The sequence below is a fragment of the Pelodiscus sinensis genome, chromosome 14 (genome assembly GCF_049634645.1).
Source record: "Pelodiscus sinensis isolate JC-2024 chromosome 14, ASM4963464v1, whole genome shotgun sequence".
In the NCBI taxonomy this organism is placed as follows: Eukaryota; Metazoa; Chordata; order Testudines; family Trionychidae; genus Pelodiscus; species Pelodiscus sinensis.
The window spans coordinates 22428480-22453867 of NC_134724.1; the positions used below are offsets into that span (position 1 = coordinate 22428480).

Consider the following 25388-nt stretch of genomic DNA (forward strand, 5'->3'; position numbering starts at 1 on the left):
GCTGTCTACTCTGTTTCCGGTGTGACTGGCACGCTGAGGTCATTCAGCAGCATGACTGTCACTGCTAGCAGACCCCTCCCTTTCCATTTGATTAGGAACAATCAAATTCCAGGTGCAAATCCCATTGTCCTGTTGCAGCCTGACCTTGTGATAAGAGGAAGCTGCATACCAAATTTGGTGATCCTAGCTCTTACCGTATAAGAGGAGTTCTTGAACAGACACTCTCACTCTCTCTCTCTCAAATATACAGTAGATGTAAAGCTTGGTAGTTTAAAGGGTTTGCTTCCTAACTGAAATTAGTTACCGCTAGACCAGTAGTTTCTGGTTATTAATTTAGCACAGCAGAAAGTTGTTCTTGATTTCACTTTCAAAATGAAGATTTCGTTTTTATGCATTTCCAAGAGAATCTCTCTCTTTACGTATGTATAATTCTGTCATATTAATACTCTCAGATCTGAACGAATGTGACGAAGGAATTCATGACTGTGACTCAAAACAAATGGAGTGTAAAAATCTGATTGGCACATATATGTGCATATGTGGACCAGGATATCAGCGGAGACAGGATGGTGAGGGCTGCATAGGTAAGTGAAACTGTTGAAATCTCTATGAGGTAATAGCTTCAGCTCAGGTGAACTGAGCTGAATTTCAGGTTACAGAGCCAGGTTCTGGAGAAAAAATGGCAATTTTGGATTTGACTAATTGATTAGAAATCACTCATATAACTGTATAATTGTTCCCAGTATTTCAGGTAAAGGGTTGTGCAGAGCCTACTTCTACACTGCCTTACATGTGCAGTCACACATGGAAGAGAGGTGTAAAATGCTAACTGTATTAGTGAATGGAGAATTTGAATCAGGCAGTATGTATACTCCCTTTGCACAGAGGTTAATGACCAGCAGCGATGGGCAATAATTTTTGAAGGGAGGCCACTTCATAAATTTTGGAAGTGGCCACGATCCGACCCGGAAGTGGTTTGGCCTCGGGCGGAAGGGGTGGGGTTGAAAGCTACCCCATTGGGATCTTTGCTTGGCCTGGGGTCTCTGCCCCCTGACTTCTGGCCAATGGAAGGGACCTGGAGCAAATGGCAGGGTGCTGGGGGCTAGCCTCCTCCCACAGTTGTCTGGGATGGAGGCTTAGAATTCACATAACACGGCTGGCAGCTCCTGGTCCCTGCTGTTAACCTGTTGCCTGGCAGTCACTCATAGACTCATAGACTTTAAGGTCAGAAGGGACCATTATGATCATCTAGTCTGACCCCCTGCACAGTGCAGGCCACAGAATCTCGCCCACCCCTCTTAGAATAATCCTCTCACCTATGTCTCAGATATTGAAGCCTTCCAATACTTTGAAGGCCCCAACATGCAGAGAGTCCTTCAGCTGTGATCTGTGCCCAATGCTACAGAGGAAGGCGAAAAACCTCCAGGGCCTCTGCCAATCTACCCTGGAGGAAAATTCCTTCCTGACCCCAAATATGGCGATCAGCTAAACCCTGAGCATGTGGGCAAGACTCACCAGCCAGACACCCAGAAAGTTCCCTATAGCAACTCCTATCATCCCTCCATTGACCTATTTCCAACTGGAAATGAATGGTCAATTAGTTACCAAGATCATGTTATTTCATCCAACCATCCCCTTATCATAGAATCAGAACTGGAAGAGACCTCAGAAGGTCGTCAAGTCCAGCCCTCCGCTCTAGGCAGGACCAATCCCATCTAAATCAACCCGGCCAGGGCTTTGTCAAGCCGAGACTTAAACACCTCTAGGGATGGAGACTCCACTACTTCCCTAGGTAACCCATTCCAATGCTTCACTACCCTCCTAGTAAAATAGTTTTTCCTAATATCCAATCTGGACCTCTCCCACCACAACTTGAGACCATTGCTCCTTGTTCTGCCATCTGTCACTACTGAGAACAGCCTCTCTCCATCCTCTTTGGAACCTCCCTTCAGGAAGTTGAAGGCTGCTATCAAGTCCCCCCTCACTCTTCGCTTCTGCAGACTAAACAGACCCAAGTCCCTCAGCCTCTCCTCGTAGGTCATATGCTCCAGACCCCTAATCATTTTGGTTGCCCTCCGCTGGACCCTCTCCAATGCGTCCGCATCCTTTTTGTAGTGGGGGGCCCAGAACTGGACACAGTACTCCAGATGTGGCCTCACCAAAGCCGAATAAAGGGGGATAATGACATCTCTGGATCTGCTGGCAATGCTCCTCTTAATGCATCCTAATATGCCATTAGCCTTCTTGGCTACAAGGGCACACTGTTGACTCATATCTAGCTTCTCATCCACTGTAACCCCCAGGTCCTTTTCTGCAGAACTACTACTTAACTGGTTGGTCCCCAGCCTGTAACTATGCTTGGGATTCACCCGGCAGGCACAAGCCCTTTGAATAGAAGCAGCTGAAAGGGCTCACGCCTCCCAGGCAGGTCTCAGCCAACAGGCCAGTGGGACCAAGAGCTGCGAGGCCTTTCGATTGCTGCTGTTTAAAGGGCTTGTGGCTGCTGGGTGACTGCCCCACTAGGGTGTGGGGCCTGGAACTGCTTTGAGGGCCGAATCAAAGCCCTAGGTGGGCCAGATCCAGCCCACTGAGATACTTTTGCCCACCCTTGCTAGACAGGCAGTAGAAAATCAATTCCTCAGTGGGATATATTCAAAATTCAGGTATACCCAAAATTCAAGCAGAAGAAAACCAGAAAAGAAAAGAGCAGACACATTTTGGCAAATTTTAGTATTTCAAAATGACTTTTTAGTATTTCACATTATTTTATCAAAAACAACGTCCTGCTTCCCTCTGTCTGCGAGGTACAGTCCCCAAAATGAGCACTCAGTTGATTTAAGTCATTTATGTGCCACAGTGATTGTCCATGATTTACCATACCCAGCAGTAGCGCCAGTTGCTGCCAGAATACTTATTTAATTGCATTTACCTCTTGATAAAAATGTCAGAAGTCGCTGCATTAAACTGTCCTTTTCAGAAATCTTTCTGAAAGATTTTAATGTCTTCTGTAATCAGACATTTTCAGGTGCTGTGCATCTAGTCTATGTCTAGACTGCAGAGCTTTTCCAGGGTACCCGGAGGTATGCTGGAAAAGCTCAGCTGCATCCAAGGAACATGTCTACTTTTCTGAAAAAAGTTTTGGAAAAGCAGACATGTTTTTTCAGCATCCCTATAAACCTCGTTTTATGAGGAAGAAGGGATGTTTCAAAAGGAGGGTTTTTTCCCAAAATTAGGCCCGTATAGACAGGCCAAATTTCTGAAAAGCCTCTTTTGGGAGAAAATTGGAAAAAGATACACAAGTTGTGTACTGCAAATTGCATTTCTTTTTCTGATTTATCTTTGTAGTGTAGACTTAGCCTCAGTGTATCACTGATAAACTTAGCCAAGTTATGCTGATTTACAGCAGCCAATGGATCTGGCCTTGTCTTTCTTCTTTAATGATATCAGAATATAAGAACATACATAGATCCCTTCCAATGAGGTCCCTAACCCTAGAGACATGAAAACACATCCATTAGATACATAATTTGCTTTTTCTCTTTATAAAGCACCATTCCATACAAATAGTAAATAAATTAGAGCTCTAAGTTATAATGAATCACAAAGTGAATCAATAATAATCCTAAATTATAATGAATCATGAAGTTAATCAATAATAACCCTCTCCCTAAAATACCATATTAAGTAGCATCTTGACTGTAATCAGTGTTGTTTGGAACTCAGGAGAACCAGCAATGGCTAAGACATTTTTTGAATGACTAAATAGTGTGTACTATGTTGCAGAGAAGTAGTGTGGTATGGGTTTACCTGTCATCTACTTAGATTAATCTGATCCTTGAAACACTAAATGTCAGTGTTTTAAAAAAATCATTGCTTATGTCAGTTTGTTCCATTTGTTCCCTTCCTCACATTTAACCAGTAGAAATGCACCACTTTAAGTATATAAGAACTGCCATAGTGGGTCAGATCAATGGTCCATCTAGCCTAATATTCTGTTTTCTGATGGTGTCCAATAGAGGCAATGAACAATATAGGCAATCGTCCCATGTCATCCATAGGCAATCATCCTTCCCGCAGACAGAGGCCAGGGACACTGAGAGCATGTGGTGGCATGCTTGCCCATCCTGGCTAATAGCCGTTGATGGACCTAGCCTCCATGAATTCAAACCTTCATGCTGATTTTTTTTTTTTACTACTGAAATATTTATGGATTTTATTTTTTTGTCATGAAATTTAAAAAATATAGATGAAAATGAATGTCAAACCAAATTTGGGATCTGTGAGAATGGACGTTGTATCAACACAAGAGGAAGCTACAGATGTGAATGCAACGAAGGATTCATTGCCAGTGATAACCAGAATGAATGCCTTGGTAAGTACCAGGTAGCTGCATTAGCAAAGCCAACTAGCATCATCTTTAATACTGGAAGTTTGAGGGTTCCCATATCTCTGGTATGTGGTAAATTGGGATTGTTACACTTGTTAATAATATACTCATATTTTTGAAGATGTATTCAAGAAGTTGAACTCAGTGGGATAACCCAAGGCAAAGTTACAGTGTCTGTAGGATGGGGCCCTTTATAACTAGGTGCCATCCTGGCACTAAATGCTTCATTTGCTAATTGTGTGCTTGTATCAGCTGGTTAGGTTGTACTGGATTTTTATGAAAGTCTCCTGCTGATTAGTCAGAGTCAATCAGCATGGCATTAACTCTGTCCTTTTTCTCTGTGACAGTTCTGTTTTCAGTTAGCCCTTCTTCTCTGGGTTCAAACAGAAGCACGTCTTTTCTAGGCACTCTGTAGCTTCACTCCTACCCTCTTACTAAAATTCTTGTCTCCTTTGTTTCCCTCAGACATCATGTTCTCTTTCTTGCTGCAGCCAGACTTTCATTCTCAATTCCACACTCCCAGGGTTAAGTATGCTTCCCTTTCTTTGATATTTCTGACTAAATTCTAATATGTCATGACCCTTCTACAGTTATTGCCACTAGTAGTCTACATGCTGCATAATTTGTCTTTCAGACAACAGAGAAGGCTACTGCTTCATGGAAGTGTTACAAAGTCTGTGTCAGATTGGATCGAGCAATAGAAATTCTGTCAAGAAGTCTGAATGCTGCTGCGATGGTGGGCGCGGTTGGGGACCGAACTGTGAGATCTGCCCCTTCTTAGGCACTGTGGCGTTTAAAAAGCTTTGCCCCCATGGCCGAGGATACTTGACCAATGGAGCAGGTATTTCTGTCTGCCAAAGTTTAAGGGCAAACCTGTAATCAGTGACTATGAAATGAAGTGACGAAGTATGAACTCCATTTGCCATACCTTTGAGCCTACTAGAATCCCTTATTGTAACCCATAGACATTTGCAAGCTTTTCAGTGATCAGAATACAGACTTTGCTACCAACCTAAGTGCATCAGCAAAGAGGTGTTTGTGCAGCCAACTCAGGCAGTTAGACACCAACGAAATCCCAAATTTCAGCAGGCTCCCCAAATCCTTCACTAGCAAGATGTATATTTGTGTGCAGACACCTGATAGGCATATGTGAATATGTATGTTTGCACATTGAGATATGAGCTTTGTGCCTGTGCATAATGGAGGACAGCTGAAATGTTGATCCTAGTATTGTTTGGTGTGGTTTCCTGTTTGTTTCTGTCCAGTTATCTTTAATGAAACCATACAATGGACTTTCAATTTAACACACCACTGAGCATTCTGGATAATCCAGGTACAAGGGACATTTCAGCACACTTATCATTGATGCTGAGCATCCATGTTTTCCCCCAGCTCTTAGAAATGTTGTTCCCTCCCACTCTAAGATCAAGAGCTCCTGCTGAGTGTGACACCCAGCATACTCTCGGTTGGTGAGTTGCAAGTTGCATACGTGCACCCCATGAACAGTGTGGGAGCATTGGAGAGACAAGTCCTTTTAAGCCCAATATTGCACCATTTGGTGAAGTTTTCTTTCTAATGTGCTGTGATAACTAAAAAACCCTGGCAAAGACAAGGTGGAAAACTTCCTTTAAAATACACACCATTGGAAAAGTGGGACTTTAGCTAGGTCTATATGGGCCCCAGTGATTTTTCAGTGGTGTTGCAAGCAGTCAGCAGCAGAATTTATGCAAAAGTGCTTAAGGCGCTTTTACTTTTGAGGTAGGTTCAAAAAGCAGATAAATGTCTACTAGAATGTTCAAAACCATCCATCTTAATCTTTAGGCACCCAAATAATTTTGGAATTTGGCCTCATGTGATCTTTGAAATTGAACTTAAGCATTTAGTGACTTTGAAAATGTTACACAAATTTCCTTGGAAATATGCTGATGTATCCTTGTTAATCTTCTTTGGGCCAAGTCATAAACAAAGACATGAGCTTCACCGATAGCTTAAATGGGATCAGGCACAAGCCTTTTATGTGGGATTATTAAGAGCACCTCCTACACTAGTTCATTTGCATTTTAAGTTTGCTCGTTACATTTAATTGTTAAATTTGTGCTAACTCGCTTATATCCTTGCATATTTTTTTTTCTAAAGAGACAAGCCTCCAAAATGTGTGGAGCATTTCATTATGTGTATTTTGCATGTTTCATGTCAAAGCATAGGAGTCGCACCAAAATCAGGTACAGTAATTGCCTATTATTTGTCATCACTTTGACAACTCACTTGTTGTATTACAGATATTGATGAGTGCAAGGTTATTAATGATGTCTGCCGTAATGGAGAATGCATCAATGAGAGAGGCTCATATCGCTGCCATTGTAAAACTGGCTATACTCCAGATATAACAGGCACCCTTTGCGAAGGTAGGTTTTCCGTTATTTTATACCTATTGTACATAGCTAAAGAATAAACCTGAAAGGATATTTACAGGAATAAGACAACCCTTATTTCTTTCACCATAGGAAAACAAAACATCACTTTGATAGCAGACTTTGGGAAGATATTTTTGTGCTAAATAGCCCCCTGGATATTTGTAATTCTTCATTACAAATCTTGGTTGATATCACCAAAAAGAGTCTGTTTTTTTCTCATTGTAGATCTGAATGAATGCAGCCAGTCCCCTAAGCCTTGCAATTTCATCTGCAAGAACACAGAAGGGAGTTACCAGTGTTCGTGTCCAAAAGGATACATTTTACAAGAGGATGGGAGAAGCTGCAAAGGTAAAAACTGAAAATAAAAAGTTTGACTGGAAGAATTCTGCATTTCCCAGACAAATAGCTACCCAGGACATGCCAACGATCTGACTCTGATTTCACTGCCTCTGGTGCAAATCAGGAGTATAGCCACTGAGCTGAACAGTCTACAACTGGAGTAAATATGAGAACAGAGCCAAGCCCAGAAACATTGGAGACAGTTGGAATATTCCTGTCACAGTAACTTTACCAGTGAATTTTATTTTCTGACTTTTTTTCTTTCTCAATATTTACTCAGTGGTAGAAAATATTTTTTCTTCTGGTTTTACTCCATGGTAGAAAATATTTTTTCTTCTGGTTTTAGCTATTTGTCTGAGAAATGCATGATTTAAGCCATGCCTTGCAATAATTAATTAATTTATGCCAGTTATTTTAGCTCAGACTGGATGTTTGCAAAAAAAATCAACTAGTTCTGCAATATTCTCTCAAGCATCAGTAGTGTTTTATCTAACCATTCCTGCAACGCCGGATGAGAGAGGGAACTGCAGGAGAGAATTAAAAACATTTGTTGCATTTTTATTTATTTATGTAATGGCATTAATATCAAAATGCTGATTAAAGCCCATGTAGATGATAAGAGGAATTCCAAACTTGGCATTGGAAATGCCATTTTACTTTATCATTCTTGATTAAATATTTCCTTTGGAATTACAGCCCACGACAGCAGAATACAGCTTATAGTCTGCTGAGGCTCCTTTAGGAGACAATTGACTTCAGTAGGAATGGGCACTTATTTTGTAGAAGCATCTTTCACAAAAATCATAATGATGGCCTGGATGCTTCTGTAGGTTGCCTTAGGACAGACCATAAAGGGCATAAAATGTTCTATTTAATATAGAACTACACATGAAGGGAACTAGAAGCCATTGCAGGATTGGAAGCTTGACCTCAAAATGCTTTCACACAATGAATAAAGCAGGCCAGCTGACAATGTATTATAGAAATTATGGAACAGATTTTCAAATGGTAGAGCCCCATTTGCAAGTACATGTTGAACCTCTCTGGTCTGGCGCTCTCTGGTCTAGCTTCATCTGTGATCTGATATAATTTAAGTTAGCTGGATGGTCACTCATCATGGGTATGGCCAAGTTTCCTATGGTCCCATCGAGTTTGTTTACAATCAGCAGTCTTGGCTCTCAGTATTATGTGCTCTTGTTTAGCTCTAATTTACTCCTGAATGTCTTCTAAAAGAACATCAAGAGTAGAAGTGTTGGTAATGCTGCTAGACACTATTGACCTCCTATGGTTTGTCAAATTCTCTGGTTTGGCACCTATCAGGTCTCGAGGGTGCTGGACTAGAGAAGTGTAATTTGTATATTAAAAATATGTATCCAAATGTGTTTCTGCAGTATTGTGCACCTTTACTCCAAATACTCATACAATTGGGCATTGGCAGATGCAAACAATATTTAAATGCACAGCTACTTACTTGCCTATTCAGTTGCAGAAAATATATGTGCACTTACAGATGTATAAAAATACACAACCACCTGTTTGCAGGAGGAACTCCACCTCTCAGCATAGAAAAAATTGGCTCTGTAGGATGAGTACAGGTCAGCATTTGGCCATAATGCTACAAATAGAGAGCAAAATGGAAGTTACTAGCCAGAAAGAAAATGTCATCAGTTTAAGCTGAAATTTGAAAAGAGATGAGATGTGCAGATAGAAAGAGACTCCTCCAGATGGCAGACCCTGCAGAAAAGAGGCGTCACAGACCATTGGTTTCCTAGAAAGAGACAAAGAGGAGGCAGGTTTCTAGATGAACAGAAGCAGTGGCATGGAGGAGACAGAGAATATCCCTGAACGGGATCTGCATGGGGGTACCAGTGAGGCTGTTTGAGAAGTGAGATTTATTGGTAGTTCCTTTTGGAACTTGTGAGAGGATGGGTAGCTACAGTGTTTAGCCCAGGGCACTGGGACCTGAGAGAGCCATGGAGCTACTAATTGCTCTAGCCAAGGGGAAGGGAAATGAAGGCACAGATGAGGGTTTTGTGAGAGATGGAGCCAAAGAAGTTATATGATTAGTCATTATAGACTCAGAGGTGGGAAGGACCATCATGATCTTCTGATCTGACCTCCTGCACATTGTAGGCCACAGAATCTCGCCCACCATCTCCTGCAGTTGGCCCATAACCTCTACATTATTGTGTCTTCCTGCCAAATGGCAGTTTTGTAGACAGGAGAAGTGTGGATGAAAGTTCAGGGTCAAGCGTGATGCCAATATTTTTGGGAGATGGGTGTTAAGGGGTACATCTACACTGAATGCTTATAAGCTATTCTGGAAGAAATACTCCAAAATAGCTTATTTTGAAATAGCATGTCTATACTACAGGGAAGTCTCAAAATTAGTCCTAGACAGGCTTCCCTAATGTGAATGCGCTATCTCCATTTAGAGCCCCCAGGAGGCACTGGGGAGTAATTACTTTGGGTATGTCTACACTGCATTCCTCTTTTGAGAGAGGAATGCAAATGCAGCTGAGCGAAATTGCAAATGAAGCACGGATTTGAATTTCCCGCGCTTAGTTTGCATTATCGCGTCCGGGCACTATTTCGAAATGCCCTATTTTGAAAAAGGAAACACTGTCTAGACGCAGTTATTTAGAAAGAAAACCCTTTTTTTCTAAATTACCCTTACTCCTTATACAATGAGGTTTAAGGGTACTTTCAAAAGGAGGGTTTTCTTTCAAAATAACCATGTCTAGATGGCGTTTCTTTTTTTGAAATAGCGTCCGGATGCGATTATGCAAATGAAGTATGGGAAATTCAGATCTGTGCTTCATTTGCAATTTTGCTCAGCTGCACTTGCGTTCCTTTCTCGAAAGAGGAATGCAATGTAGACATACCCTTTGAATGGCCCTGGGGAGGAGCTATTTCGAAATAGCAGCAATGGAGCGTCCACACTACAACTATTCCCAAATAGCTGTTTTGGAATAGGTGTTATTCCTTGTGGAATGAGGTTTACAAAAGTCGGAATAAGATGTCCGTTATTTTGAATTTATTTTAAAATAATGGAATTGCTGTGTAGACGCTCACATTGTTATTTCAGAATAACAGCCATTATGCTGTGTAGACGCACCCAAGAAGGAAACAGGAGAGAGAGTATTCTCCTCTTACCTTCCTGAAGCTCTCCTGTCCCCATAGCTAATGATGGGAAAAGGTGTGCCATGTTAGGCTAGGTCCTCTGCCTATTACCAAGTTCTGCTCTGCTAGACCACTGCACCAGGCCTGTGCAATGTATTTCTGCATTTCACTTTTCAGCAAAATATTTGTACATTTAACCACTAACTTGCAGCCGCTTTTCTCAATGTCGACATTGAAATGTCAGCACCTTAGTAGGAACTGAACATGGATGGAATGTTGGCTTACTCTTCCAGATCTCGATGAATGTGCAACAAAACAGCATAACTGCCAGTTCCTGTGTGTCAACACGATAGGGGGCTTCACTTGTAAATGTCCTCCTGGTTTCACTCAGCATCATACAGCGTGTATTGGTAAGTAACATTGGATGTTACTCTTCATTAAGTGGAAATTCCAGTTTGAGGATTCTTATGGCATCTCACTCCTGACAGTGTTGTAACAAGATGGTGGGTTCATCTTACAGAAGAAATGAAGTGCAAGAGTGGAGGCAGTTTGTTCTGAAATAGTGGGCCAAATTCTGCTCCCACATATCCTGGGGCAACCAGAAAGGATGGAATTTGACCTAATAAGTTTGTTCGATCTGGATTTTGATTCTAGTATTCTGTGCTACCATGGCATCAGTGTCCATGGGGTATGCAAGGAAAGCAGAATATCAGCCAAGATTGAGCATGAAGATTTGAGAGTGGTTTCCTTCAAATGATATCTCCTGTTAGTGAAAAAGAAGGGAATTCTCTCTCTCATTTCTGTGGTGCAAGGTACAGAATGGAAAGGAACACACAATCAGTAATGTCAGTGTCTTGGGTCACTTGTGTTTCTTTTCTACTTTTCATGAACTTCCCTACTATAGATGAGCAATCACCTTGTAAAACAGCACTAATATTTTCATTTGTTTTTCTATTAGATAATAATGAATGTGCCTCTGAAATCAATCTGTGTGGGGCAAGAGGTGTTTGCCAGAACACACCAGGAAGCTTCACTTGTGAATGCCAACGTGGCTTTTCCCTTGACCAGACTGGAGTCAGCTGTGAAGGTAATAGTATGGACAACTGGAGGTCTCTGGTCATGTATTGTCTTACATAAGCCTGGGGCATCCATCATCGTAAAGTCAAAGAAAAGAGCATATAGTCTAGGGCTGCAAGATACTGTTTAATTGGTTGACCAGTTAGTTGTGATGTTTAACAGTTAACCAATTAAAGGGAGAACAGGAGACAGAGTGGGGAGTCACTCCAGCTCGGCTGGGCTAGAGCGATTACCCCACCAGTTAACCGGTGAGCATCACCCACCAAGGTGTTCACTTTTCACAGCCCTAACATAAACTTATTCCGTCTCACAGGGAAATTTGGAAATAAGGGTATGTCTACACTACCCTCCTATTTCAAAATAGGAGGGTAATGTAGGCATACCGCAATTGCAAATGAAGCCCGGGATTTGAATTCCATGAGGAGTAACAGTAGTTCGAACTAGGAAGCCTAGTTCCAACTACCTAGTTCGTGCCGCGTGTAGCCGCGCGGCACGGGGTTCGAACGAGCGGGGATTTAAAAATGGCGGCACCCCGCTTATGCAAATGAAGCCCGGGAAATTCAAATCCCGGGCTTCATTTGCAATTGCGGTATGCCTACATTACCCCACTAGTTCGAACTAGTGGGGTAGTGTAGACATACCCTAAGAGACTTCCTCTTGGATTTCCCTTCATTTCTCTCAACAGGCATGATGAGATGGTGATCTTCCCTCTGTGTAGAGCCAATGGCCTCTGTGCCAAACTGAACACTGTTAGGTCACTTCCAGTTGAATTTTGTCCCAGAATTTGTGGAGTCCTTCCCTTCCCACACAGAGGTGGTGAGATATATGGGCCCAGCTCCACCGATATTAGGGCCTATATTTTCACAGTCCTGTCCATAGCCAGAGGGCCTAGCACTCACAGCAGCAAGTGACCTTGGCCCTGTCTCGCCTTGCTCTATCGCACTCTGCCAGCTCCTGGCATTGCTTAGGGGAGAGGGCGGAAGCCAGGAATAGAGGTGAATGAGGGTTGGGCCAGGGGCAGAAGGGTGGTTGTGCCAGCTCCTTGTACATCCTTAGGGATAGTCCTGGAGGGGGAGAGGACCAGGGGGTGCTCAGGGCAATGGGGGGGATTCTGGTGGGCCAGACCACTCCTTGGGGGACAGGGTTCAGGACAGCCCCTACCCTCTGCTCCAGGCTTTTGCCCCCACTCCACTCGACCCCCCCACCATGCCTCCTTCCAGCTTCCATCCCCTCCCCCGAACCACACTAGGAGCTATCAGAGCAGGCGGAGGCTAGGTCACTTGCTTTTGCCAGCGCAAGGTTCCCCACTAATCCCCGGGGCACCAGACACTATAGTCATATTGATGCTGCCTGAACCCCCATGTCCCACTAACGCATGGGGGCCTAGGGCAGTTGCCCTGTCCATCCTATTGATGGGATGCATTCTGGGCACCACCAAAAACTGTACAAACCTAGCATCTATGTTCCTATGGGAGTTGTTGCTATTTGTGTATTGGCTTTGATATACAGGCAGTCCCCGGGTTACGTACAAGATAGGGACTATAGGTTTGTTCTTAAGTTGAATTTGTATGTAAGTCGGAACTGGCTCCAGATTCAGCCGCTGCTGAAATTGACCAGGGGCTGACTACAGGAAGCTGGAGGCAGAATTGCTCTGCCCCCAGCTTCCTGGAATCAGCCACTGATCAGTTTCAACAGCGGCTGAATCTCGAGCCTGGGACAGAACAGCTGGGCTGCCAGGTAGGTCCCTGCAGGACCAACCCGGCAGCACCCCAGCTGCTCTACCCCAGGGTCCACAACAAAAGCCTGGTCTGCTGGGGGAGGGGGCACGCTAGTTGCACGCTTCCCCCCCCCAGCAGACCAGGGACACGGGGAGCAAAGCCGCAGTGGTGGCGGGGTGCCGCGCCTCTGAGGCTTTGCTCTGGCAAAGCCTCAGAGGCACAGGACCCCGCCGCTGCTGCGGCTTTGCTCCCGGTGTCCCTGGTCTGCTGGGGACCGTCTTCAGCAGACCAGGGACACCGGGAGCAAAGCCGCGGCGGCGGAGTCCCGCGCCTCCCCGGCTTTGCCAGAGCAAAGCCCCAGAGGCGCGGGACCCCTCCGCCTCCCCGGCTTTGCTCCCAGTGTCCCTGGTCTGCTGGAGACGATCCCCAGCAGACCAGGGGCACCCGGAGCAGCTTTTCTCACCCCGGAGGTCGAGGTGGCGGGACCGCTGTGCTCTGGGCGGTCCCACTGCCTGCAAGCTCCGGGGCGAGAGAGCCCCGTTCGTAAGTGCGGATCCGACGTAAGTCAGATCCGCGTAAGTCGGGGACTGCCTGTACCTTCAAACAACTGGATCTCCAGAAGGCAACAATGAGGTTAGATTTTCTGATGGCTCTGTCTGTGAAGGTATGTCTACACATGAAAATTATTTTGGGATACCAGAGGTATCCAGAAATAGCTACCCCATGTCTTTTGAATGCATCTGCTATTCCAAAATATAACAGAGGCACTATTTCGCCATCCTCGTAAACCTCGTTGAATGAGGAGTAAGCAGTGGCTTGAAACAGCACTTTCTTTCAAAATGTGGTGCTGTGTAGCCTGCGCCAAATTTTGAAATAGACTCAAAATAAGCTATGTAATTTGCATAGAGCAAATTGCGTATCTTATTTTGAGTTTATGGTGCTGTGTAGAGGCACCCTGAGTGTAAAAGAAATTACTTCTCTGTGGATCCTATTCAGTCCTGCTGAAAACAAAGACAACGCCACTGAGTTCAATGGATGTGCACAAATCAGTTGGGCTATATATGCATGTTTGATAGAAGAAGGAAACAGTAATCATGTGTGTTATGTAAGTATGCAAAAATGTCGCAAACATTGGTCTCGGCAGTTTGACATCTGTTGACATGAGTAGGAGCTGTACTCGGTTATTTGAAGACATTCGTGTCCTGAGCTAATTCAGTGTTGCAATAAGCAAGTGAATGCAACACCATTGACTTAAAACAACTCTGAATTTGGCTCTCCATGTCTAATTTAGAGGAAGGATTACAGTATGAAGCATGGAGGAGCACTGTGCAAAACCAATTTCAGCATGCAGTTCACTTCTTCCCTGTGTGACATAGAAGAGTTATTGATGTTTGAGTAATGAAGGTTAATAGAATGTACGAAGAAAAAGAATGAAATGTTTGATAAAACCTAGTCCTTTTATGGCAAATTGTATTTAATCATATCATGCACATTTAACATGCACAATATATATATATTTTTTAAATGGGCCTTCTCTTAGATATTTTTCTGCCAATGCTTCCATTCAAACATAAGCTCTCCATTTTTAAGGAAAGCATCAACATTTATTGTATACTGCTTAAATACTGAGCAGAATTTCACAAGTCACTGTTTCTAGGATTCCACTTTAAAAGCATTTTTAAAATAGGTGATCACATTTTGTGTCATAAAATAATTCCCAAATGATGAGAGAACTAACCCAACAAACCACTGATGTTAATTTACTCCTCTCCTGGTATTCCTCTGTTTGATAGATTTTTATTGCCACTCATGTTTGCCCACCTTTCTCAAATTCTCCTCATGAATCACATGACATTACTTTTAGAGGATAGTAGGACAAAAAAAGAAAAAAAACATTTAGAAAGCCATGGAGAAAACAGTATCACTTAATAACTCTGCTGAGAAGAGAGAAATCCTGAAACTCAGACTGTGTGTAACCCTTTTAGATGTTGATGAATGTGATGGAAACCACCGGTGCCAGCATGGTTGCCAGAATATAATTGGAGGATACAGGTGTAGCTGCCCACACGGATATCTCCAGCATTACCAGTGGAACCAATGTGTTGGCAAGTCACTTTTTTTCATTAACAAAATAAGATACAGCGTAACTGTGTTAGCAGCAAGACTGGGAGGGGTTGTCTCTGTTTTTTTTTTTAGCTATGTGTTTCATAAAACTCTGTCCAAGAGAAGGCAATCCTGGTACAATACTGAGCCCCTCTTGTGACATTGAACACTCTCAACCCCCTTCCCCCCCCCCCCACACTGTAATTTACTGGCCAAGGACTGACTCTGTCACCCACTTAGCTCTGACTAGAAAGTAGTTCCATTGACTTCAGTGGAGCTACTACTCATATGCTTCAGTACTTTGTTGAATCTATGTAGCTAGTGGCCCAAATGTAGCTAGTGTGACTCAGCTGTCTCTCGGTCTTCACTCAGACCAGTCTCTCATTGAGACTTTGTGACATACAGGAATGGGCAGAATCAAACCTGTATTTGGATTGCAATAGACCTTGTAAGATTAGACTACTAGCACAGTACTTCATAAGCTTCTAATATTCCAGGATAAAGCAGCTACATCTGCACTTCCATGTTTTAGCTACAGTCCAACAATTAGATAGCTGTAGATGAGAACTAGCTTTAAAATCTGCTGCAATCCTATGTGTGAATGAATGGTTCTCAGAACCATTTGTGGAGGTTTGTCCACATTATAAATCTGAAACATGATTTGTTAAATTCATCCAAATTTGACTATATCGGTCCAAATATATTTCCCCAAAACTTAAGAGTAAAGTTTGCAAGGAGCACGCACTTAGCCAGCATTGTTTCTGCTATTGCTTCTTCAGTATGTTAAGAAATAGTCACCTGCAGATTAAAATGAAGCATTCGGTCCCCCTCTAAAATTTGGTTGCATCCCAAGTCTCTGACCCACATCAGTGGGGTTGCCCATAGGATATTACTCTTCAGTATGGCTTCAGCAGACAGATTTGGGCCTTACGTGTCTCAGAAGTCCAGGAAATAACACTGTATTATATTGCAGCAGGGCACTATGAATGTTCTGTATTCAAATAAGAGACACATTAATGTTCTGTATTCAAATAAGAGACACATTAAAGTTTTTTCTGTTGGCTAGGACCATGTGTATTTTCAGTCCGATTTAGCTGGGCTCCACACACGCTACAGTTTTGCCTGGATGGATAAAAGGATACTTATGATAACCCTGTCTCTGAGAATTAAGGGCCTCATAATTCTTTGTTTGGCTTGGTTTGCTTTTAAGAGCATATAAAAATGCCTTTGTTCGTTATCGTTCTGCAGCTCTAGGGAGGTCTCTGCTTTTAATTATGCTTACTCAACTTTCTGACATACTACACAGCCTTGGATGGAGAGTCTGGACAGTTCTGCTCCAGTGCTCAGTGCATTTTACATGAAAGGGAATTTGAGGTTGATTCAAAAATTGTTTGGTTATGGAAAGATTTGATTAAATGTGGGAGGAGTGGGGATTTGATTTAAATTAGAATTAATTCACCCTTTTTCAAACAACCTGAAAGTATAAGCTATAATTTTCAGCTGTCTTGAGTATCAAGGATGAAGGAACTTTTTGAGCCCCACCAACTAGCTAATGCTTGCAATTGAAACCCAGGTGTTGTGGAAAGATTCCTCAGAATCTAGAAACCTATTTTTCTAAAGTGATACATGTGCTACTAATGTTTATTAGAAACAATGAGCCAATCTCTAGAGAATCCTATCTATTCTACTATTGGATTTTCCTCCCCGCAATCCCCACTATATGTGGAAATCAGTATTTAAATTCTAATGATTCAAAATTAGGTAAAATGAGTTCACCTCCCCTACTTGCTGTGTTACTGTAACCTTCTCATAGCTCAAACTTACTGTAATTCATAAAGTATGCAAGATAAACATTAGTTCAGGTGCAATTGAGTATGAAGTTTCAAGCCACATTTAGTGACATAGGACGCAAACCTGCCCTCATTTTAGTTAATGACAAAACTCCAATTGAGTTCAGGGAGTCACGGTCAGGCACTAGGTTCTAATATTTCCTGACTGGAAGAATATGAATGTCTACCTTATGGTTAGATATTAACCTGGGACCCCTGGGCATACCACAGGAGAAGAGCTTGTGTCCTTGGCTTTTGCAAGACCTTTCCTTCATACCATTTGGCAGTCTTGACTCTGTAAACCATTTGTGTATTTATGAGCTTATTACGTGAAGTGTACAAGGACTTTTTGATGTTGCTGCAACACACATTTAGTTAATCACTGAAGAATGCTTTGGTTCCTCCCATGTGTTGAACAATGTATGACTAGCCCAGGCAATTCTGTTGTGCGCCAAGCCATAACTCAGTATTGCAAGAAATGTAAGGGATTGCTTTAAAATACAGAATGAATAGCTAAATATTGTCACAGAACAGCAGCCATCATGACATCGGGCAGCATGTTTGAATCTGCTCAGCTATTAAAGTTGGGCCTTTCTAAAGCTACGAAGGAGAGGGATAGTCCTAAAAAATAAAAGCCCGTCTCTAATCTACTGTACTTCCTTTCCAGATGAAAACGAATGCCTCAGTGCACACATTTGTGGAGGAGCATCTTGTCACAATACTTTGGGAAGCTATAAATGTATGTGTCCTACCGGATTTCAGTATGAACAGTTTAGTGGAGGTTGCCAAGATGTCAATGAATGCAGCTCTACACAAGCCCCATGCAGTTATGGTTGTTCAAATACTGAAGGTGGCTATGTCTGTGGATGCCCACCTGGTTACTTCAGAATAGGACATGGGTAAGGGCTTCTCATATTTAAACTTGTGGACATTCGGGGAAAGATCTGCTCCCCTGCCTTTGGCTATTGAGTTGCCAAAGAGCTGCTGGGAAAGGAGTCAGGCTTGGGAAGATGCACAAGACTTTCACTCTCACTCTCACTTCTGTGCTTGGAGCCAAGTTGTGCAAGGGAGGTGAGGCAGGGCCAGAGGAGAAGTAAAAGGGGGGCTGGAGGCTCTACAGTAATATGGATTCTCTAGTCCTTGCCAAGGAGGTTTGGCTCAGGGCTACAAAAGAAAATATAAGCTGGAGTAGTGTCTGCTGAGTCCATCCTGTTGGGAGGGAAGATTCCCCCTTGCCTTTTGTCTCACTACAAAGAACTCCAGCAACTAACCAGCTTATCTGAGCTGTGCACTAGGGAGATTCCACCCCGCAGTATACGCTTGAATCCTTTGTGGCATTGAGGCCCTCTCTATGAAGAGGGGAAAGACAATCGGTGTTTTCCCAGTCTTTTACTGATGATGTTAGAATGAACTATCCTTATATTGGAGTGATCCTGAGTTTCTAGCTGAATGGCATCCAACTTCCAGAGAAATGGTTTTCTGCATATCATCATGGTAGTGTGAACATTTGAGACTAAGGCCCATGCACAACCTACAAAATACAGGCCTGGGTCTGCAAGTCTTTGGGCAGCTAAAATTGCAGTAGCTTCATCAAGATTTTTAGGTGTGGGAAGAAACTAGGCTTTGGTGGATGGGACAAAGATCCTGCCCTCAGTTTTCAAAACTGACTAGTGATATATGGGTGTCCAACTTGAGATGAGAGGCTCAGTGTTTCCTCAACATCAGGACACATCAAGGTTTCTTGGATTGGGCACCTGAAATCACTGTCTTTGAAAATCAGGGTCTATGTTTATCCATCATTAAGTATTAACATAGGGCCAAACATTGCAGGCCTTTCTTAGACTAAGCCCCATTGAGTCAGTTTCTCTACAGCCAAAGCGTGACTGAGAAGAGAATTTGGCCTGTTAGCTACAGTAGAAATTTTGCTTGGGAAAAGCCAGCTAAATTGTCTGTTGTTTGTGTGTGTGTGTTAGAGCAAAACAAGTTCTTAATGTTGTGTGATGTGGGGTTCCAGGGGGTTTTTTTAGGGGTATAATTAATTTTATGGAATTTGTACTTCTTAATTCATCAGGCACTGTGTTTCTGGAGTGGGAATGGGTAAAGGTCATGGTCAAGAGTTGCCAGTCAGTGGTGAAATAGATGACAACTCTCTCTCCCCTGAGGCTTGCTATGAATGTAAAATCAACGGTTATCCCAAGAGAGGAAGGAAGCGCAGAAGTACGAATGAAACCATTGCAAATGAAGCTGAGGTAATTGTCCTTCTTGGGGAGAGATTTGGGCTGTTTTCTGGAGCCAGAATGAGAGACATAGGGTGCATAGAATCCAGAGGGAAAAAATTCAGACCACAAGCGGGCATGTCAATTCAGCATGGCCCAAGGAGTTGCTCTGAGACTTTGCATGTCTGTAGGGGAATTTCTGAAGACACTTACAGTCATCAGGGAGTGGACCTCTGTGGGATTTCCTAACACACTTGCTCATTTCCTGTTTCTTGTCAAACACGTAAGTTAAATGCCCACCCAACTTTCCAGCAAGGGATGAGCTCAGAAGGGGGACAGTTCTCAGTGTCAAAGGACAGCATGAATGTAGAACACTTTTGTGACCATGTGGTCTCAGAACAAAGACTCTTAGTTCTGGGAGTGGGCAAGTCTCCCACTAACAGGGACTATGTGGAGCATGGAGCAGGTGGGATCCTCTCCAAAGAACATATTATGTTCCAGAGGCTAATTACTGAAACCAGGTGGATTCTGATCTGTCCAGTCACTGCAGCCTTTCACAAGATATCGGGATGTGCTTCTGGTAACCCACAACTCTGGCTTTGGGCCAAAGGCTGTCAGAGACAGTCTAGCTATTAGTGTTCTCCTTGTGTGGCCTAGATAGCAGAGCTGGAAGCTGAATCTTAAAAAATTTTTGGAAAGCCGCTGGAGTGAGCAATAGTTTAATGTAGTTCCTTAGGTTGGGGTAATTGTGAAATGTAAATAACTTCAAACTGCTGTGATGCTCCATGAATTACCTCTACTCCTCATTGTCACTGGCCTCTTGCGCCAAATAATAATAGATAACACAACCACCTGTATTTACATGAAAAAGTGTCATGTGATTAGATGCATCTATTTACAAATTCCCTTTCACTCAGTCCAATGGGAGATTGTTTTCTTTTCATTTTTAGCAAACGTTTTTTAAAATAGATTCAAAGGAAAATAAACACTGTCAACCTCATCCTTACAGTTTGTTTTGAATTGACAAAACAAGTAGCTTCAGTGCTAAAGCTACCAATACCTTGTTCTGTTCTTAACTTGCCTAGCAAAAAAAGTTAGACTCTTACTGTTTCTAGCACCCTAAAATGCCTATGCACAAGAAGCTGCAGCGGCAGGTTCGACTTTGCATGTGCAATGATCAAATTTTGCATTCTGACTTGGGAAGAATTCTCCCTCACCTTGATGGGAGATTCATCTGAAGACTGCAGGATTTGGCTCCTTCTGTAGTTTGTAAGGCAAGAAGGGACTATTATAATCATCTGGTCTGAACTCTTGTATGACAAAGGCCAAAAAACTTCCTTCGATCAATTTATACTGTAAACTTCATATTCTTATTTTTGAAAAATTTTACTTAGCTTAGAAATGGCAGCAGATCCAAGGTTATTTAATCAATTCTTCCCTTCCATCTTTTCTAGCTACTTTATGACAGCTATAAACTGACAGTGGCAGGCTTTGCATTGAAATGCACATAAGCTGCAAGGAAATAGGCCTTTGCTACGGTCAAAAAAGATATATTGGAAATGGAAAAGGTTCGGAAAAGAACAACAACAAATGATTAGGGGGTTTGGAACGGCTTTCATAGGAGAAATTAATAAGACTGGGACATTTCAGCTTGTAAAAGAGATGACAGAGCAAAGAGGGGATATGATAGAAGTCTATAAAATCATGACTGATGAAGAGAAAGGGAATAAGGAAAAGTTATTTACTCCTTCCCATAACACAAGAAATAGGTGTCACCAAATGAAATTAATAAGCAGCAGACAAAAGGAAGTACAGTAAACTTCCGATAATCCGGCACCTTTAGGACCCAGGGGGTGCCGGATTATCAGATATGCCGGACTATCGGAAGGGGGGGCTATGAGGAGTCTGGGATGGGGTGGAGGGGATGCCACCCCAGACCCCTCATAGCCCCCTCTTCCGATAGTCTGGCTCTGCCCCAGGCGTCCCTGATTCAGCCGCTGGTGGTCAGTTTCAGCAGCGGCTGAATCGGGGATGCCTGCAGCAGAGCAGCTGGAGTGCTGCCGGGGTGGCCCAGTAGCGCCGACCCTTGGCGCAGTGAGACCAACCCGGCAGAATCCCAGCTGCTCTTGGGGATGCCTGGGGCAGAGTAGCTGGGGTGCTGCTGGGTTGGTCCCACAGCGCCAAGGAGTGGCACTACTGGACCAACCCGGCAGCACCCTAGCTTCTCTGCCCCAGGTATCCCCAAGTCAGCCGCTGCTGAATCTGAACAGCGGCTGACTCCAGGAAGCCAGGGCAGAGAAACTCTGCCCTGGGCTTCCTGGAGTCAGCTGCTGGTCAGTTTCAGCAGCGGCTGAATCAGGATGCCTGGGGCAGAGCAGCTGGGGGGCTGCTGGGTTGGTCCCCACAGCGCCGAGGGGCAGCGCTACTGGACCAACCCCGCAGCGACCCAACTCCTCTGCCCCGGCTTCCTGGAGTCAGCCGCTGGTCAGTTTCAGCAGCAGCTGAATCGGGGACAGCTGGGGTGCTGCGGGGTTGGTCCCGCAGCTCCGAGGGGCAGTGCTACGGGACCTACCTGGCAGCACTCCAGCTGCTTTCCCTCCAGCTTCCCCGATTCAGCCGCTGGTCAGTTTTAGCAGCAGCTGAATCAGGGAAGCTGGGAGCAGAGCAGCTCCAATGGTCCGGCTGCCCGGAGCACTTCTGGGTTCCTGATGGTGCCGGACCATCAGAGTTTTACTGTACTACTTCTCACAATGCACAGTGAACCTTGGAAACTCTTTGCCAGAAAATAAATTAATCGAGGATAGGTCCATTAATGTTTATTAGGCAGGATGGGTTGGAATGGTATCCCTTGCCTTTGTTTTCCAGAAGCTGGAAATGGGTGACAGGAAAGGGATCACGTGATAATTACTTGTTCTGTTCATTCCCTCTGGGGCACTTGGCATTGGCCATTTGTCAGAAGACAGGAAACTGGGTTATATGGGCCTCTGGTCTGACACCCTATGGCCATTCTTATGTCCTTACGGTCTTCACATTGTACAGATCTTTAAAGGGCTTTCTAAAACATCTCTGTGCCACATGCACACTTACTAAGCTAAGGGTCCTATATGCTCTCAGCTTATGTATATCTGTATATGCAGCATCTCACCCTGTATTAGCACAGGAAAAGATATCAGAGACACCCTTCATACATGTAGAATAGCTCAGGTTTGTGTGTACAAACCAACAGTTGTGTACATGGGGCATGTGCTATGCATACACAAATGTGGGAAAAGGGATTGGGTGCACTTTTCTGTACCCCTTGAAATTGGTGCAAAATGTGTAATTTTGCAAGATCAATTATTTAGTGCACCATAATAAATATACTTGAAAGAGGAGCTGTGTTATGAAGCAGGCTAAGTTGGAATGCCATCGGTTTGATAACTGTTCCTAAAAAATCATTAGGACTTCAAAGCTTAGGCTGTTTGCTGGCAGGTGAAGAGCATTTTAATCCTGCTGCAGGAAATGTCCAGGTTACTATCATTCCAGATGACATTCTTTTGTGCTTCTTGAATCTCTGCCTTAGAGAAATGTTGCTAATAACTTATCTCTGTGGAGTTTATTTTATATGCTCAATCACCTTGACTTAGGCTAATCTACACTGGAGTTGCAGTTATAATGTCCCTCTTGAATAGATGCGCACACACACACTAGTTTTAATAGGGCTAAAAATAGCAATGTAGCGGCTACATCCAGGTACACTGCTGAATACTATCCCATCCAATACCTGGGTTGTATTCAGGGCACTTAACCTTTCTTATGACTTAACAACAGAAGCTATACTGCTATTTCAGTGCACTAGCTCAGTTAAAACCAATGTGTGTACATCAGTCAAAGCAGGAAAACACACTTCTGACTTGAATGTAAATGTGTCCTCTGAAGGAAGAGCTGACACCCACTTTCAAACATACAATATTTCGACTCCCAAGTTCTTCAGCATTTGGCACTAGAGCAGCAGAGGGTTCCAGCAGAGGGTTTAGGTAGAGGAAAGCTTGCAAAGAAGAAAAATAAGTCCCACCCCTATCGTACACAACATGCTTGCTTCACAAACCACATTACCTTATACAGCTTAGTTCACGACTGCTTTTGACTGGGAGTGTGACACTGATATCTGCACCCAGCACACGTGGAGGGTGAATGAAGAGTCTGAACTTTGAAATGTCATACAGATGAGATGAGACATATAGAGAATGCTTGTTACTAGTAACTAAGACTTACTTTTGCCTTCATATACAAGACTAACTGCTTAGTTCAAGAGTCAAATCCTGCTCTGACCTAGAATTTTGGCAACTTAGTAATGGAGCAAATGAGGTTGCCAGGGTTTGACAGGCAACAGTAGTTTTCTATTCAACTTTTAAATTAGATGACCTATTAAGTTGGAAATAAATATTTATAAATGCATGAAATTGCAGAGACTAATGCTATTTTTCTTTTGCAGGATCAACCAGAAGTGGAACCAGAAGTCAGTCTTGCCAGTTGGGATAGTGAAAAAACAGCCCTCTTTTCCTTCAACGTTTCTGGGCTTAATAGCAAAGCTCGCATCCTGGAACTTCTTCCCGCTCTCACAACACTGACAAATCATAATCGATATTTAATTGACTCTGGAAATGAAGATGGTTTCTTTAGAATCAACCAGAAGGAAGGGATAAGCTATCTTCATTTCACAAAGAAGAAGCCAATGCCTGGAACCTACTCATTACACATCAGTAGCATTCCACTCTATAAAAAGAAGGAACTTAACCAGCTTGAAGACAAACATGACAAAGACTACCTCAGTGGTGAGCTGGGAGATAACCTGAAAATGAAAATTCAAATTGTGCTTCATTAATTCATCAACCAAAGACCAAATAATTAAAACCAAAGATAGATAGGTAGGACTGAATGTTTCTCCCAATCAGATTCTCCATATCATAGGTACAATCTTTCATGAGTACATTTGCATGAATGAGCACTATTATATTATTACGTAAGCCAGGTACAGGATGAATACCCTAGCTCAAAACAACCACTTTCTCAGGCTTCTTAAAAAGTGTAGCTGAGCTACCTTGATATGTTGAATTTGAAAACTGGGACTTTTATCATTGGAAGTTGGCCACTGATGCTGAGACACATCATTTCAGCAGAGGTACATGAATGTTCTTTCAACTGATGGACTTCTCTATTTTTGTAATTCTTAAACTTTGCTTCTCCAACTACAACTTACTAGGTCAGCCATTTATGATATCCATTTGGTGCTAGTAAATTTTCAACCTAGATTTATAAATGCACTGTAATATTTACACAACTTAGAAGCCAAAATTGCAATTATTCAGTCTACATACTTCAATCAACCAAAGTTAGCTCTGTAGTTTATCTCAGTTATGCCTATAATACATGTAAATTAAGTGTGTGTATACTGTAATCATGCTATTTTTATCAATGAAGCATTTGTAAACTAGATTAATAATACCCTTAATGTGAGGGTTTGTAATGGTGCTTATAAAGACCAACTACTTGTTAACTGTATACACAAACCTGATGATGAAATTTCTGTGACTTACCAAAATGCACTGAGGTCAGTAGGGACCATTAAACATTCTCAGAAGTCAGATGACAATCAGTGCCATCCTACAGCATGACATTATGTAATACATGTCAAGAATACCCATAGTCATTCATATCAACAAGGGTTCAACGTCACAATAAAACAGTGGGTTTTTTTAGTTTACTCTGTGACTCTGTGTTCTTGCTAGTACAAGTTCTTCAGTACACTAGACTGCATATTGATGCTTCATGCATTCCTGTATAGTAAGTAGTATGAGAGACACCGCATGTGTAGGTGATCCTCTATTGAACATATGCATCTGTAGTTTATTCAGTCTGCCTAGAGAGGAAGATAGAAGAGAAATACAGAATTATTCACAATATTAATTCAGCAGTGGAATTCTTTAAAATGAACGTGTGGCTCCCAAAGGGCAAGTTAGAACTTTTCCAATTACCTGACTTAAATTGTCCTGTCGATCATTAACTCTAACAGCCAAAACATACAAATTCGGATGTTAAACCATTATTTGGAAAACATGTGCATTTCATTTCAAAAGTCTTGTCTCCTAAAGCCCCTTTGGCATGCATATAATATTCCGTTCTTCCCTTCTCCTCCCAACATC

The 25388-nt window shown here is 42.9% G+C and overlaps 1 protein-coding gene across 2 annotated transcripts in view; it reads left to right on the plus strand.

Annotated features, from left to right (window-relative positions):
* FBN1 (fibrillin 1) overlaps positions 1-24949 on the plus strand; it is a 222762-nt gene extending 197813 nt beyond the window's left edge. For both annotated transcript variants that reach the window (XM_006135061.4, XM_006135062.4), the window contains exons 56-66: positions 453-584; positions 4247-4372; positions 5022-5228; positions 6667-6792; positions 7027-7149; positions 10557-10673; positions 11222-11350; positions 15044-15163; positions 17658-17889; positions 19062-19239; positions 23681-24949. In XM_006135061.4, coding sequence (XP_006135123.2) covers positions 453-584; positions 4247-4372; positions 5022-5228; positions 6667-6792; positions 7027-7149; positions 10557-10673; positions 11222-11350; positions 15044-15163; positions 17658-17889; positions 19062-19239; positions 23681-24070 — 1880 coding nt within the window. In that variant the 3' untranslated portion in view covers positions 24071-24949. The remainder of the gene's footprint in view (positions 1-452; positions 585-4246; positions 4373-5021; positions 5229-6666; positions 6793-7026; positions 7150-10556; positions 10674-11221; positions 11351-15043; positions 15164-17657; positions 17890-19061; positions 19240-23680) is intronic.
* Positions 24950-25388: the final 439 nt, after the last annotated feature.